The 16,104-nt window shown below is 39.4% G+C and overlaps 1 protein-coding gene across 16 annotated transcripts in view; it reads left to right on the forward strand.

Annotated features, from left to right (window-relative positions):
- Positions 1-16,104, forward strand: part of ncam1b (neural cell adhesion molecule 1b) — a 107,023-nt gene that overhangs the window by 88,079 nt on the left and 2,840 nt on the right. For 9 of the 16 annotated variants that reach the window (XM_078929382.1, XM_078929378.1, XM_078929380.1 and 6 more), the window contains 10 exons: positions 1,796-1,946; positions 2,054-2,241; positions 2,575-2,671; positions 4,915-5,085; positions 5,574-5,702; positions 9,046-9,170; positions 9,390-9,570; positions 11,721-11,919; positions 12,650-12,766; positions 13,559-14,617. In XM_078929382.1, coding sequence (XP_078785508.1) covers positions 1,796-1,946; positions 2,054-2,241; positions 2,575-2,671; positions 4,915-5,085; positions 5,574-5,702; positions 9,046-9,170; positions 9,390-9,570; positions 11,721-11,919; positions 12,650-12,766; positions 13,559-14,617 — 2,417 coding nt within the window. Of the gene's footprint in view, positions 1-1,795; positions 1,947-2,053; positions 2,242-2,574; positions 2,672-4,914; positions 5,086-5,573; positions 5,703-9,045; positions 9,171-9,389; positions 9,571-11,720; positions 11,920-12,649; positions 12,767-13,558; positions 14,636-16,104 lie in introns of all 16 variants that reach the window. The other 7 variants (XM_078929385.1, XM_078929388.1, XM_078929387.1 and 4 more) reach the window with 2 other exon arrangements.

Below are 16,104 nucleotides of genomic sequence, written 5' to 3' on the forward strand. Positions count from 1 at the left end.
CTGTTAGTGTGGGTCTGTGCCTTTGAAGGAAGCTATGAAAGCAATCGAAAAAGCAACTTGGAAACTACCTGAAAGGAAATCATTTTTACAACACATTAACAAAATATTTGTGTTACTATTGGAAAAAAGACTTTTGTATTCCCTTTTAATTCAGTCAACCCTGATTGTGCCATTATAAGCCTGAGAAAAAGATCATTTTATGTTCATTTACCAAAACATGGTTTATATGAAATCTGCAACTTGAGAGGAAACTATGTAGAAGACATTTGATAATACAGTTTTTAAGGAAACGTGCCAAATGTTTAAAAAAGATTTTGACATCATTATTGATAGTAAGCTAACAAAATCTAAAATGTATTATTAGATCGTCTCATCTTTCCTGTTTTATTACTAAAGGCTTTAAAGAACAATTAGCAAAGTTGTTTAACACATTTTAATATAATAATTGTGATATTACTATTGTGCATATGGTGTCAGAATAACATTCAATTTTCTTAAATATTTCTTTGCAAGGGAGAATAAACAACTTTTAAACTTTAAAGTTCCCAATTTAATTCAGAGTAAGAGGGGATTTTTTTTATTAAAAAAAATCATTTTGGAAAAGATTACGAGAAATGTTTATAAGATTTATCATTTCATCGATTTGTTAGCCATATTCTTTTAAAACTAAATGAAAAATATATTTAATGTGAAACCAAAAGACTGTTGGAAAAGGTTGTGTGGGTTTGACACAGACACCAGGACATTAGATCAGCTAAATGGAATCATCGTGCATTAGCAGAAAGTTAATTCTCCCCTCTTATCTGCTCATCTTCTGTGTTACATAATGTTACTTCAGAGCGAGTGCATGTTGGATCATTATGTAGTCATCAGTTGTGATAACATGACTACAGTTTCTGTTGAGTTAATGCAAAGCAAACAAATGAATCTAGATTTAGAACATTTTTGGGGTATTTTGTGATTACAGTGATAATTGGTGCTGCTGTTGATGTGCATTTTATATTTTCTTTTTACTTAGTTGACCTACATCAACTATTATGAAAGCTAAATAATTCTTGCAGTTTTTACCACCAGGCGTCATAATGTGTGTGTGTGTGTGTGTGAGGAGCGAAGCAGTTAAAGCTGCTTAGTTTAATATTGTAGGACATTAAACATTGCTTTACATTTCAGTGAGAGCATTTGAAACCATGAATCTTTCCAGTCTGATATATTGGAAGGCTTCATATGATTAGTCCAGTATGAAGACACTGAGAATCTAATCAAAATGTGTCGTTGGAGGACTTGCATGTTCAGTGCCTGGTTTCAAATGTGATTTAGCCTTTTTGTTTTACTCTGAGATGACCGTGTGAAAATTAGCAAACACTATTTAGGGGGAAAAAATGAACATTTTCTCGCCTAAGCAAGTCAAAATGTGAATTACTTGAAAGACTACTCAAAAGAGGAGTCTGGAAACTGTCCATTTAAGCGGATTGGTTCATACTAGACTTGCATGGTAATCTTTTTCTCCTCGGTTTTGCATCAGCAAATTTCACAATTAGGTACAGACAATTTAGATGCCCTCTAATGCTTTTCAACATCAAATATTTAAAATCTTCACTGCCTTGTCACCTGTGTCCTTATGTCTCCAAGACCTTGTGGAGAAAAATGTGTCAGTTCCATTCATCAAATGTCTGTACGTTGTTTCATTTATTGTGAAACGTCTTATTTCCTATTTGTGTCTCTTTGTTTTTGTAGATCTGCACTTTTTTTTTTTTTGAATTTTCTCTGAACCAAGCCTTTTTCTGCTGTAATTTAGAGTCCAGACGGGAATGTTGTGGTGAGGAGTGATGCTCGTGTGTCCTCCCTCACTCTTAAATATGTCAAGTACACAGACGCGGGTCAGTATCTCTGCACAGCACGGAGTGCCATCGGAGAAGATGATCAAAGAGCGTATCTGGAGGTTCGCTGTGAGTACTCCTGTCTTCAAGTAGAAGAGAAGTGTGACTGAAAGAGTCAGCTTTACCTAATCATACGGCGGAAGCAAAGCTTTAAGTTTAACATGTTGATTCTATAGACACGCCTAAGATCAGTGGGACAGTGGCTGTGTACACGTGGGAAAGAAACCCTGTTAATATCACCTGTGAGGTCAAAGCCTTCCCCAGTGACGTGTCAACCGTGTGGCTCAGAGATGGACTGCAGCTCCCCAACTCCAACACCTCCAACATCAAGATATTCAGGACTCCCACAAGCAGCTACCTGCAGGTACATTGGCTTTAAAGATTCATTTAGGCTCTAGTATATGTACACATGCACACCGCTCTTCTGTGTCTGGTCCCACCTTGTTATCAACATTTCATGAGGATAGGCTGGAAGTGATGGAGGGGGAGAGGGGTATTCAGCCTCATTGTGTAGAGAAAAAAAAAACACATGAATAATTCAGTAATAAGAAAGCTCAGAGTGACGAATAGGAAGAACTCTACTCCAAGGTGCAAATGAAAAGGTCACTTTTGTAATGCTTCACACACAGGTTTGATCATCTGTTTTGTGACTTTGCTCCTCTTGTACTTACAGTTTCATTCTTATTCTCACCTTCAGGTTACCCCCGAGTACGAGAGTGATTTTGGGAGCTATAACTGCACCGCCTCAAATGAGATGGGTACAGAGTCCAAGGAGTTCCTCCTCATTCAGGCTGGTTAGTTGTAAATAGTGTTTCTCATATCTTAATAATAATAATAACGGATTGGATTTTTCTGCGCTTTTCCAGGTGCTCAAAGCGCTTTCAATGTTTCCATTATTCATTCACTCCTCATTCATGATCAAAATGTTTTCCCCAAAATTCGGAAAGGAGATAAAATGGTGTAAGAATGAATACAAATGAAAACATAAAAAATTGCTACAAAATTACAGTCTTACAAAACATGCATCTTCTGTTCAAGCATAACGAGAGAAAAAACATAACGGTTGACATTTTTGATGCTTAATTTGCAGCGTAAAGTCATACTAAGCTTCCGACTGTTTACTGGTCCCGTTTTTCATGAACTGACATCTTACAAAGTTTTTGAGGGAAGTAACACTTTCATCCTGAAATGTATCATCTCATTATCCCTAAACCTGCTTTAAACGGATGAAAAACAGGAACGTTGTCTAAAAGATCAATAACATCCCTGCATTTGTTGTGGCCTTTCTGATCCTTTCTCCATACTTGCAGCAGTGCAGCATCAAGATTATTTATTGAACATCTTTCTCTTCCAAACATCATCCATCCATGTGGACCTCTCTTTAGCTTCTTTATATAGAAATTGTTACAGGTTTTTTTTTCTCTTTTCTTTACATAAATTGCATTTTTTCCTGGATAGGTAAACATGAAAAGATAGCAAAGACATATTCTTGTTTTTCCTTTTGAATTTTGTTTTTTTTTTTCATTTCTTTTTTAACACCACATTATGTTTCTTTCTTTGTGTCCCTCTGTTCACTGCTACCATTTGTTTCCACTGTTTCAGGTCTGTTGCTGTGGCCGTGTTTCCTGTCAGTTTTAAAGCAGACAGAACAGCTTGTTTTTGTGTCTGCAGGCTCTTCTAATTAGGGGCTGATTTGTAGATTTTGAGACTTGTGCAGATCAGGCTGAGCATCAATGCCGAACTGCTTAATCGATTTGATTTCAGTTCACAAGTTCACAGTTGGACTCATTCAGTCAACTTTGTAAAATAACAAAGCAAAATGCTCACGTTTGCTGAAAAAAAACGAATATTTTCTTCATACTACACATTTAGCTGAAAAATCTACTCTGTGACCTTTCTCAGGGCATTGTTTGTACAGCTACCTAATAGATTTAGACAAAATAGGCCGATGATTTATCAACCTTGCTCCCTTGTAGCTGTTACAGGACTGGAAATGTTTGGTTCAGTGTGAACAGAGATGTTAAATTACAAATGCAGTGCCCTTTTAGCATAAATGTTGAAGTTGCAGAATTGTCACATCAGTTTTTTGTTGCTGTGCTCACTCACACTGGAAATACAACAGAACAGAGAGACAAAGCTGGACTTGAACCACAATCCAAAATGGACGAATTAGAACCTCAGTTATAATGATGCTGCCTTTCTTCCCCACTTCAAAGCAATACAGTAAAACCTGAGCCCAACAATGTGTGAGATCCAAAGCAGCTGCCAGTTCTGTCCTGTGGACTCATTCACATGATTCATTATTTCAAATAAGGTCATTTTCCCCAATATTAAAAGAACAATTAGGGATGAATACAATAGTTTTTAGCAGTTATACTTAACAGAATGAAAAAAGTCTCTGTCTAAATATTTATTTTGTTGTTTTCAAAGAAAGATAATTGTTTCTTTGATTCTTAGTTACTTTGTTTTTTTTAGTTCGCTTTAAGACTTTGGATTAAGTTTTAAAAGCCTGTGTGGCTCAGTTGTGTGTTCCCACACTGCAAAAACAGAATTTAAAGAAATTTGTCTTATTTTCTGTCTTGGAGGAAAAACAATCTTATCAGAAACATTTTTCAAGAGCAAAATAATCTAAAACATATCTTAGTGACTTGAATTTTTTTCTTAAAATTTTTTGGGAAGACTATTTTTCTTATTCCACTGGAGGATTTTTTTGCTTATTTAAAGATACAATAATCTGCCAATGGGGTCTATATTCTTGACTTATTTCCAAGGGGCCTGTTCTGGCACTGCATTGTTTATCCAGCGACAAAAAGCTTTTATTAAAGAGTTTGCACTTCAAAAAACAAATTCATTTGAATACATTTCGCTGAGCCATATCTAGGTAGCAAATCATTTCCAGTCCACGATCCACTTCAGTCCACTGCAGTGGCTTCAGTTGGGACCATGGCTTTAAAGGATCAGTGGAAAACAGCTACTCCCAGCACTGCAGTTTGACAATTGTTGTGTTGAACATGTTGTCCATGCCTCGTCTGCACAGAGGTTCCATCGGTTCCATCCATCGTTGAAGTGAGACCTTTCTCCACCACCGCACTGATTCAGTATGAGGAGCCGGAATCTACTGGGGGCGTACCTGTTCTGAAATATAAAGCGTTGTGGAGGATGAAGGGCAAAGGTGACTGGATGCAGAGAGTCTACGAGGCCACAGATGGTAAAAAAAACAAGAACACTTGCTTAAATTAAAAGTGCAGTTTGTCTGTGTTCAGTACTTATTTATTTCTTTACTCAAAAGATAAGAGAAAGCAAAATTAGTAGCTTTAATTTTTCTTTCTTTTTAATTTCTTTTTAATTTTCTTTTTCTTTCTTCCTATTAAATGGATTGAATTGGGTATTATTGAGGTGTTTTGCTTTCATACATTCCAATGATGGGAGGATATCAAAGCCTAGATGCTAAGCCTAGATGGAACAAAGTAATTCTATTTTATCAGTAAACAACATAATAAAGTTAATATGTTCGCTTTATTTCTGGTTAATAACTAATGAATCAGCTGTTTAAACAGTGTTGAGGTGAATTGAGAAATGTGAGAATCTTTGTTTGCTAGTGAGGGAAGCAGTTGCAGGCTCCATCTTGAATGAGGCCGATGTGTTTGATGTGCGGCACATTCAAACAAAGCCGCTCGGCTTTTGGTGTCTTCACAGACTCCAGCAATGAGGTGACCATCACCGGCCTCAAGCCTGAGACCAGCTACGAGCTAAAGCTAACAGCCATCAATGGCAAGGGTGAAAGTGAACGCAGTCTCGCTGAGTTCTTCAAAACGCAGCCTGTTCGTAAGTGCACGCTTTACATCACACTGCAAAGCTTTTCCCAACACTCTAGTCATTTTGTATTGAATAGAACTAATAAACAAATGTCTTTTCCATTAATAGTAACTGTGCGTGGTGCCTTGTTTACAGCTTTGTGTCAGTGGCAGAGGATTAAAACCTGCTTAAATACCAAAACGTGTTTTACTTGAACATGAATCACACCTGCAGCGATCTTGAGCTTAGTTTAGAGGGCCCTCTGCTGGTCGGGCATGTGTGTTACCAGAAAAATATTTTACCATTTCTATTGTTTTTTTCATTTCATAATTGTAATCCCTCGTGTTTTTATCCATTTGCTCATCTGCCTGTTTTGTCAGGTCCCGCTTCCAAAAGTAAGTCATTCATCTCTCTGCTCAGGTTTAAGCCTCATGCTCACCTTTAGTTTAAGGACATTGTCATGGGTTTATGATTTCTACTCTGTAGTAAAGCAAAAATGGGGATTAAAAACATTGGAAAGCACAAAATAATGTTGTAATGCAAACATTTTAATTTTTATTTCATATAAATTTTTTTGGGCTTATATTGTTCTAACAGTCTTTCAGTTTCTAGTTAACCCTTGTGCTATCCTATGACCCCACCCTTACATTGACATGTTCTCCCTACCATGACAAAGGTGGATGAAGGTGGAAAGATTTCATCTAATCCATGGACACCAGTGAAGATCACAAATCATTGAAGAAAAAAGGTTCAGCGCACCGTCTAGTGGGTCTAGATCAGGGGTGTCAAACTCATTTTCACTGAGGGCCACATCAGCATACTGTCTGTCCTCAAAGGGCTAGATATGACTCATACACGTAACGACATGTAATGAAAAATAAATGTTACTACTCCTTAATGTTAAATAACTCATTATTTATTTGATATAACTTTTTTAAGTGACAATTACAGTTGCATAGAAAACGTATGTTTGTTTATTACTCTGGCAAAAATCCTTTTAAATTTGATTCTGTCAGGTTAGGTTATATTGACAAGTCCTAATGTATAGTTGCCCAATCTGATATTTCAAGTTCGATTCCCCCTAGATGTGAATAAATACACACCAATTTTTATTTTTTATTTAAAGAAATGAAAAACTTTTATGTTCTCGAAAATAAAATGACATGGAGGGCCACATTTGGCCCCCGGGCCTTGAGTTTGACACATATGGTCTAGATGACCCAACTCCCAATGTTAAAGTGCCTAGGATAGCACAAGGGTTAATCTAGCACTCTTTCCTCTGTACCTTAATGGTAGAAGTCGTCTGTTTGTGGGTTTTTGTTGGATAAAAGCTGCTGGGAATTAGTCCTCATGCATTCTTCAGTTGAGAAGTGCTGCAGAATTTCAGGTAATTTGATTACTTTTCTGTTCCATGTCTCTAGACAACACGTTTCCTTTCTTCTCTGAGGGCACAGGTTTGTTCTGTATGGAGGATTATAGATTCAGTTTTAGTGCTGTGGCTTTTCCTTTCCCTGCAACACCAGCTAGTCGATCTGTTGATGAGCTGTAGTTGTAATAACTTCAAAGCCCTGCAGATACAAATGTGCCCGTTAGAAAGCATCACCTTTTTAAGTTCTGAGTATTTTTTGCCTCTCCTCTGGAGTCATTCAGACAGCTTTTACTTTAATTGAGTTTATAGCTGCTAAATACAAGAAAGTTTAGTGTCTACTGGTGACATGAAAGCTTGTATTTAGCTCCGTTTCTTTGTTGATACCTGTAGCTGGTTTTTGTCTCCAATGTCCTTTATGTTTCTCTGGTTTTTAACCCCTCACATGTGTCCTATCATGTGACTGTTATTTGGCTTGCATGGTGCTGGTGACACTCTCCACCCTGCAGAAGGTAACATAGTTGAAACAAAGATTTATTTTTAACCTTTAACTGAAGTTTATTCTGTGCTTCTCTGCATTCATGTAACACACAGATTAGCAGACATCTGCTTTGGGAGAAAAATGAGCGGGAACTACAGCTGCCTTCCTGGTGTTGCTTAAATTGTCTTGAATACAATTGATAGTCTGCTTCCTGGAAGATACCAACTCTCCTTTTCTGGGTGTCTTACTATAAATCAAGTGGGTGAAAAAACAAATCAAAAACAGGGATTTCCCTAATTGCAGGAAAATCACTTTTCCATTCTCGACTTTTTTCTCCTTGTAGCTTCCTGCTCTGATGTTCAATCAAGTTAAAAACCTGCTTTAACCAATGAATTCTCCATGCTATATTTAATGCTTAACAATAGTATTAACTCATTCACTAAAATGTCTGAAAATTAAATGAATTTGCTTTTAAATATTGTTGATTAAAGACCCACTCTGATGAAAATGGTATTTTTGGTGTTTTTAATGTGCTCTTGTGGCATTTTTCTGATGATGGAGGACATTATAGAGAATTAACCCCAAAACTGCATTTCTAAATATTCCTTTATTCCAATTGTTTTGAATCAGGAGCAGACAATAAATGCCATTGGAAAAAGATCGTATTTGTTAGATAGAAACTACAGTAGCTCCCTGCACCACTCCATTCTGATGCATCCACGTAGGGGTTGTGAGGAGCTGTAAGCTAACGGGTAGCTCATCTATGGGGAATAGGAAGGGGGGCGGGGTTGCTCCGCTACAACGATCCATCCCCAAAGTGAATTTTTATTGAACTCCAGTTGCTCTGCAGAAATTATGTCCTAGAAAATGAGACAGGCTGTGAGATTTTGGCTAAGAGCGTCATAATTATATGTACAATACCACAGAAATCTTTGCAATAGATAAAAAGATGATCAGGGTGTGACTTTAACAAATGAGTGTTTTGATTTCTAGAATAATTACCAACTAACTTACATTTATTATGAATGTGTTTCATGTCATTGTTCTTCCTTTAAAACATTACATTTTACACTAGCATATAGGTTTACTGTGATATTTAAAATCACCAAACTGTTCAAAAAGTAACTAGCTGTTTTAAAAAATAACAAGATATAAGGAATGTAGATGGATTTGGAGCATCTGGCTCCTGCAGTGAAAGAAAACAAGACTGAGAGCCAACAATCAATGCAAAGTAACACCGATTGTTGGATCAAAAACTAGAAAATCTGTAGTTTTCCTTAATGTCATTCATCAACTTCCATACGTGTGTAGTTCATAAATAGGACACCAGTAAATGTTTTTACTCTCAATCTCAAGAACCAAGAAGACAACAGCAGGGAAATCTTAAAGGAGCAAAACCTTCTCACTCTGCATTCACACTGCAGAGAGAATGTCTGCAGACTGTTAGATCGTGACTGAGAGACCAGTGAGGAGCACATTTTGATTTCCTCTGAGAATCCTGTTTTTCTGTTCTTGTGGGATTTTAGGAAATCCCAATCCCCCCAAACTGGAAGGGACCCTGCAGCCTAAAGGCAACTCCCTCAAAGTCAGCTGGACCAAGCAGGATGATGGCGGCTCTCCCATTCTACACTACCTCGTCCGCTACAAGCCTGTAAATGCTGCTCGTCATTCAGAAACCCTTTTTTATTTTTTAAATCATAGTGTTTTTTTCAGCAGCAAATACTAAAGTTTTGTTTTTTTATTGTGCAATGAGTTATTAAGCCAATTTTAGATAAAATAATTTTTAAAATGGTCAAAACTTCATGTAAAATCATTTGAATTTCGACAACATTGAGTAAAATCTACACTGAAATCCCATTTGTGTCCACAGATTCATGCAACAGAGTGGAAACCAGAAATCCGGCAGCCCAGTGACAGTGAATATGTGGTTCTGAGGGGGCTGAAGTGGGACACGGAGTACAACATCTATGTGGTGGCAGAAAATGAAAAAGGCAAATCCACGCCAGCAACCATGTCCTTCAAGACTTCCTCCAAGCCAGAAGCTATTCCAGGTACCCTCCCACAGGTCACTCACACCAGAGTGTGCCAGAAATTCCCCTAAGAAGTTAGAAACTAAACCTTAAAGCTGAAAATCGCAATCTAGTTTTAGCCGTTCAGAGGGAAGAATGGCAACTAAATAAGTCTACAAAAAAAAGTCCTTTGGGGCAGAAATGATTTTCCGGTGGACTTTCTCTCTTTAAAGTTGTGACAGCCGTCACCGAATTACTCGCAGAAATAGGGCAGGGACGTTCCAGAGAGGATGAAAGCATTTTACTTTGAATTTCTTTACCTTGTCCTCACCTTAAGTAAAAATACTTGCTCTCGATCTGGGGGCAGCCTTGAAATTGGGGCTTAACTGCAGCTAAAAGCTTTTTTTTAAAACACAAACAGCGGGAAAACCCTCACGGCCCGCTACATTCCCTGTTGGAACCAGACCCTGTTGAGGCATTTGCTGAAAGATCACAGCTGACCATTATGCCCTCTTTCTTTTTTTAGTCATTTTCAACTCACCCACCTCTGAGTCACCATCAACATGGTGTGGTTTTCCCTTGTGCTGTGCTTTTGCTTTGATGTGTTGCTGTTTTTTTTCCTAAATGCAAAAAACAAAAAAAAACAATCGTTTTTATTTATTTATTTTGTTCACTTTTGGTTTTCAGACCTGACGCATATTCACTTTCTTTCTTCCTGTGTTTTCCCCACCCCTCCTTTCCTTTCCTTGATTTCCTATGTGTTTACCTCCACCTGCCCCTTCCCCTCTTTTCCTCTGCCTTTTTTTTTCCTTCTCTCTCGTTCTCTCTTCATCCTCTCGCCAATCTTCCTGCTCTATTGCCTGATCCTGGACATTGGTGTGGTGGACCACCTGAACATTTTCGTCCTGACCTGTGTGCATTTTGGTCTGCTGTCCTCCATCCACAGCCACTCAGGGCTGCTCATCTGTGACATGCACTTTGGTATCACTCATTTTGTCCCTCATCACTGTATTCCTCCTATCATAGTGTGGGATTTGCGTGGCGCCTGGAGAGGAGCGCTTGCCTTTTCTCTGGCCTCTGCTTTCACACCTTAAACAGACTTTGTCTGGGACAGATGGGTTTCTGTTCCAGAGGACAGAAGGGTGCTGTATTGCTCTAGAACAAACCAGACAGCCGTACAAAACCAAAGGCGGTGGAAATCCTTCACTTCCTGCCGATGTACACTACTCAGCAGTAGCTCAGATAGTTCTCAGCAATAGACAACAGTGTTTACAGCCATGAACAACTTTGAACCTTCTTCTTTTTTTTTGTTGTTGTTACAAAAATAGCAGCTAAAGGCGAGAGAAGAGGGCTGAACCTGTCTGTTTACAGAAACACTTGTGTTCGTCAATGTTTCACAGAATTATGCAGATTCACGGTAAACGTTTGGAAATTAACGTTGGGAGTATTTAGAAGACGAGTGAAAACAAACGTTTGTAAAGTTTTTAGTGTTTATAATGACCAACTCTAAACAGAATCTTATTTTTGTGATGATTACTATGAGAGACGTCCTGGTATTTCTCATGCATGTTTGTCAAATGTCACTTGTAATTTCACAGTTTGTTTCATACACTTTTTATTAAAGAGTGAGCCGTTTTAGTATCTATCAGAGGCACACCAAAAACACACACACACACACACACATATATATATATATATATATATATATATATATATATATATATATATATATATATATCTTATTTGAGGAACTTTAAACAAAGAATGAAAATGTATCGAGGTTTTGTTGAAACAATGAAAAACTTGACATATGTGTTGTCTAAAGATACCCTGCATGTTACTAACACATTATAAACGTTTGCTTGTCCATCAACCAAATAAACTGGCTTAATATATAGACGGCTGTGGAGTTGTAAAGACACATTTTTTTGGTGAAGATCAGCTCTGTGCCCAAGTCCTTCATAAAATGTAATGACTGACAAGTGCACAAACCTGTCGCAGCATCAGAAATGCAGAGGAAACTAGAGCATGCCAGTGCTCACACTGAGGCAGGTGAGTTCTTTTCTGCCTTGTAGAGGTATTTGAGGTCAGAGTGACAAAAGTAGTGCTTTTTGGTTTCATTTGTTTGTTTGTTTTTGTGCGAAACTGTGACCTGCTCTTCCTGTTCAGCGCTCTCTTTCTGGTCTCCACAGACTTGGACGACGAGACGGCTCTCTCTATGAACATTATTCTCTGGGCAGGGATCCTTGTTGTGGCATTTGTGCTCCTGCTTCTGGCTGTGGATGTCACCTGTTTCTTTGTCAACAAATGCGGCCTCATCATGTGCCTCTGTGGTAAATCGGGCACGGGGACAAAAGGGAACAACCTGGAGGAGGGAAAGGCAGCTTTCATGTAAGTCCTAAATCCATAACATCATATAATCTGACAGGGTGACCAGGATTAGGATGTGTGTTGTGAATACGTAAAAAAAAAAAAGAACGTTTTGTTAAAATTAGAAATTTGAACTAAAAGAAATCCACTGTTCATCATTAAACAGGAGAAATCTGCTGCAGTTTTAACTGCCGCGCTGTTGCCAGGGACATTTAAATAACCCGCGCTCTTTGACATACTGTTAGTTTTCAACCGTTTACATGGTCAACAATAATCAGCTGATTCTGAAACGGAGAACAGTGGCTTTTTAAATTGCCTGTGCACCAATATCCAACACTTGATGAATGTAACTTTACCAAACTGTTTTTGTGTGCCTGTTGCCCAAACTGGGGCCGTATTCTACTGCGTTTTATGGCAGTGAAATGTTGTGATCCGTTCAAGATATGCAGACTTCTAGTTGACTATTTATCTGTAAAAATAAGCTTGAAAATACATAGCGCTGGTCATAAAAATAAGAATAAAATTAATACCCGGCCCCAAATCCTCATCTGATCATGTCGGAAAATACGTGATCAGGCCCGATTTCCGATCACATGATGAGATGGGGACATCCCTACTTAAACAGTTGAGTTTGGACAACTGAAAGAATGTAAACACTGGTGCTAAAGCTCTAGTGTTAAAAAGTTAAAATCAAATTGAATATGAAAAAACAGGAGTTTACTAAGATTTTTTGTTGCTGTCATTTTTGCAGGAAAGACGAGTCCAAAGAGCCGATAGTGGAAGTCAGAACAGAGGATGAGTGCACAGCCAATCACAATGCAGCAGGGCCGATAGAACCCAATGAAACCACGCCTCTCACTAAACCAGAGTGAGTAAAAGCAGCAAACCTGCCTTTTTGATAGCTCAAGTCTGTTTTTTTACCTGTTGTTCATTGTACTCCACTTTCAAGAACAGCTCTGTTATTAAACTGGATACAATTTTAACCTTGGATTTTATTTTATTTTTTTATTAAAAAAGTTGATTTCATTCTTGAGTGGAGTCCACTGGACTGTGTTGCTTTTGCTTCAATTCCCTTTTAGAAGGATTAGCGTACTTTATGTTTCTTCTCTAGCCGTTGGACATTTCCTTTCTCGTTAATATGAAGGTTGAAGGTTGAAGCAATACCAGTCAGAGACACAAAGGCCTCTATTCCTCTCAAGTGTGGTCAATTCATAGAGCCATTTGGTTATCTCATGTTGGGAGTGTGGAAAAATCCCAACATGCAGTAAGAGACTGTCACTGGTACTGTTTAACCTGTAGAGGTGGCTCCACGTGGTGCAGTAGTTTTCCACAGGAAGGCTGGTGTCGCTTTTGAGTACGTGAGGTTTCTGAGTCAGTGTACTCCATGTCAGTGTGTAAATGGGGTGTTCCCTTTAATGTTCACTCACAGCATGATGCCCTGTTTTTGTTTTTCCTTTTTTGCTTCTCTTTTTTTCTCTTCTCTTTTTTTCTCACTAGGCTAAAGATTTGCTGTTGTTTTTTTAGTTGCTCTGTCTGTGTTTGTGTGGATCTCTGAAGAACAACTAACCCGTCTGCATGCTGTCGTCCGGGCCACCCTTCCTCTGTCACAGTCACCCTGGTGTCTAGTCTGTGTGTCTCTGTTCTCTCCCTGCTCTCTCAGGCTGGTGGCTTCTCTGGCACTGGACACCCCTTCCTCCGTAGCCACCAACTCTGACACAGCCACCGCAACAAATGAACCTGCTCAGGACAGCCCCTCTAGCGAGACCACCACTCTCACGTGCAGCCTGTCGACCCTGGCCAACGAGCCCTCACCCACCCCTCTCGCTGCTCCGGCCCCAACCCCAGAATCCAGCACAGGCCCGCCGACCCCGGTCATCTCCTCCAGCGCCGTTAACGCTAAAATGGCCCCTCTGCTCGAACAAAGAGGAATTATCACACCAGATGAAGAGGAGAAACTAAACACTCCTCCTTGTACGCCTGAATTTCCGAGACCCCAGAAACCTGGAGCCCCGATACCCCCAAAGCGCAGACATTCTCCGAAACTCGCTGCTCTAAATGCTAAGAAAAACAGCCCCCCTGTCTCACCTCTAACTGCATCGTCGTCCTCCCCTCCCACTCCAGAAACCAGGAAACACGCTCCGAGCCCTCCTGTCACCAAGCTCGTCACACAGCCTGACGCTGCGCCCTTAAACACAGACGTACCAGCTCAAACCGCCTCCACCCCGGCCCCCGCTGCCTCTTCCAAACCAGACCTAGATTCTAAACTTGCTGCCCCAGATTCTAGTGGGGGGACCTTTCCTGCCTTCAACATAGACAAACCCAACGATGTAGCCGTTAACTGCAAAACCACTGCCAAAGCTGGAACCTGTAACTCTCCAGCGGTGATTCCTAAACAGCCCAATGGTGACAGATCCGCCCCAGTGGTTTCAGACCCCCGCTCACCTTTACCTGTTACTGCAATCTCCAACGATCACCTCATGCAAGCGTCAGACGTGTACGATTTTGCAGCCTGCGCCGCAGGCTCCGCTAAAGCAAACTTTGACTTAGAGCTGACAAACACAGGTAGGCGCTCGCGGCCCCAATCAGACCTCATTAGCTTAGCGAGCCCGTCCGCTGCCCTCTCTCTGCCCAATGGAGACGGAGCAGACCTCCCCCCCCCAGGCCCAGTTGTGGAGGCTTCAGAGACTCTGGCCAAGACCGCTCCTCCTGTCAACGATGAGTACGGCTCCCTCTAGAGGTTTATTTGTGTGTGTTTGTGCGTGTAACTTGTAAGCCCATTCATTCACCACCGCATCGTGCCATTACCCACACAATATGGAATATTGTTATGGTAATGACTCTGGGAGACTCGGTGAAAGTTTCAGATAGAAGTGATCAGATGGTGTCTTTGTATGCTCGTTTGTGACCGTTTCTTCATTGTGAGGTCTTTACTTTACAACATTCATGTCAAGCATAGTTGATTCTTTTTTTTTTTCTTTTTTAAACACAAGCTTTTAAATACACACAACTTGATCAAAAAGTATCGAATCACCACTCTGGATTTTTTTTAAGTGGAATTTCATTATTATTGACTCATAAAAAAACTATTTTGGTCAGTCAGTTTCTCACCAGCAGTTAAACTGTTTTCTTAAAGATCCACTCCAATGAAAATAGGGGGTTTGGGTGTTTTTGTAGTATTTTTCCATGACGGAGGACACATTTAAAGAAAACTCTGCTCAAATTTGCATTTCAGCTTACTACTTTGTCGTGATTTAGAAACAGAGAAAAAGAGTAGATTTGTGATGTGGACACTAAGCTCATAGCAGTGGAGAGGGGAAGGGGGGGGGGGGGGGGGGTTGCTCCAGAGTCAACGTTAACAGTTCTGTTCACAACTCAGAAGCACATTTCTAATGAACTCCTGCTGCTCTGCAGAAACTACGTCCTAGAAAACCACACAGTTTCTTTTATTTAGGCTCAGAACAGCATAACCATAATTAACACTGAAAACAGATCAAACGATGATTGGAGTGGGTCTTTAAGATCTTCTGAACAATGTTTCTAATCTTCTTGGGTTTGGAGCAAAAGGCAAACTTTAAATAAGTTGCTTGGAGTAGTTAACTGGCAGATCTCTTTGAAAGTTTTTGGGCGGGAGAAAATGCATGTTTTGACTCCTGCAGGTGTCATTTTTAGTTTTTTAGTTTTTTTTTATATATAATTCATATCTGCCATGTATGGAAATTCCCCTTAAAACTCCTAATTACAACATGTTTACAACATGTTCCAAAGCATGAATACTGTTACATTTGTTGCGCCGTCTTTGATTTAGTTCTTGTCAAGCGATTTATTGTCCTGGAAGAGTGGTGATTACAGATTTTTTGTGAAGGGTTCTTAGAGATTACTGCACACTAAAAGCACACAAAGATCGACCAAATGTCTCAGCCTCTTTAAAATCAGCTGAAACTATTTTACATTCAAATGATGGTTTTTCTTTTTCCTGAGATTAAACCTTTTGTAGGAAATGACTTACTGATAGGTTCAATATGAGAAGATTTAATAGACCTTCACTCTCATGCTTTTTAATTTTAAGAGTCAAATCCCAAATGTCCAAAGAGCATTTCAACCTTAGAAAAAAAAAAGGGAAAACTTTAAGAACTTTAAGTAGTGATTTGATCACACTCCCTCTTGTGGAGGCAGCATTTCACTGTGGCTCAGTCCTCAGTAAACAAG

The sequence above is a fragment of the Oryzias latipes genome, chromosome 13 (assembly GCF_053564925.1).
Source record: "Oryzias latipes strain Hd-rR chromosome 13, Olatipes_Hd-rR_3.1".
Classification (NCBI taxonomy): Eukaryota; Metazoa; Chordata; class Actinopteri; order Beloniformes; family Adrianichthyidae; genus Oryzias; species Oryzias latipes.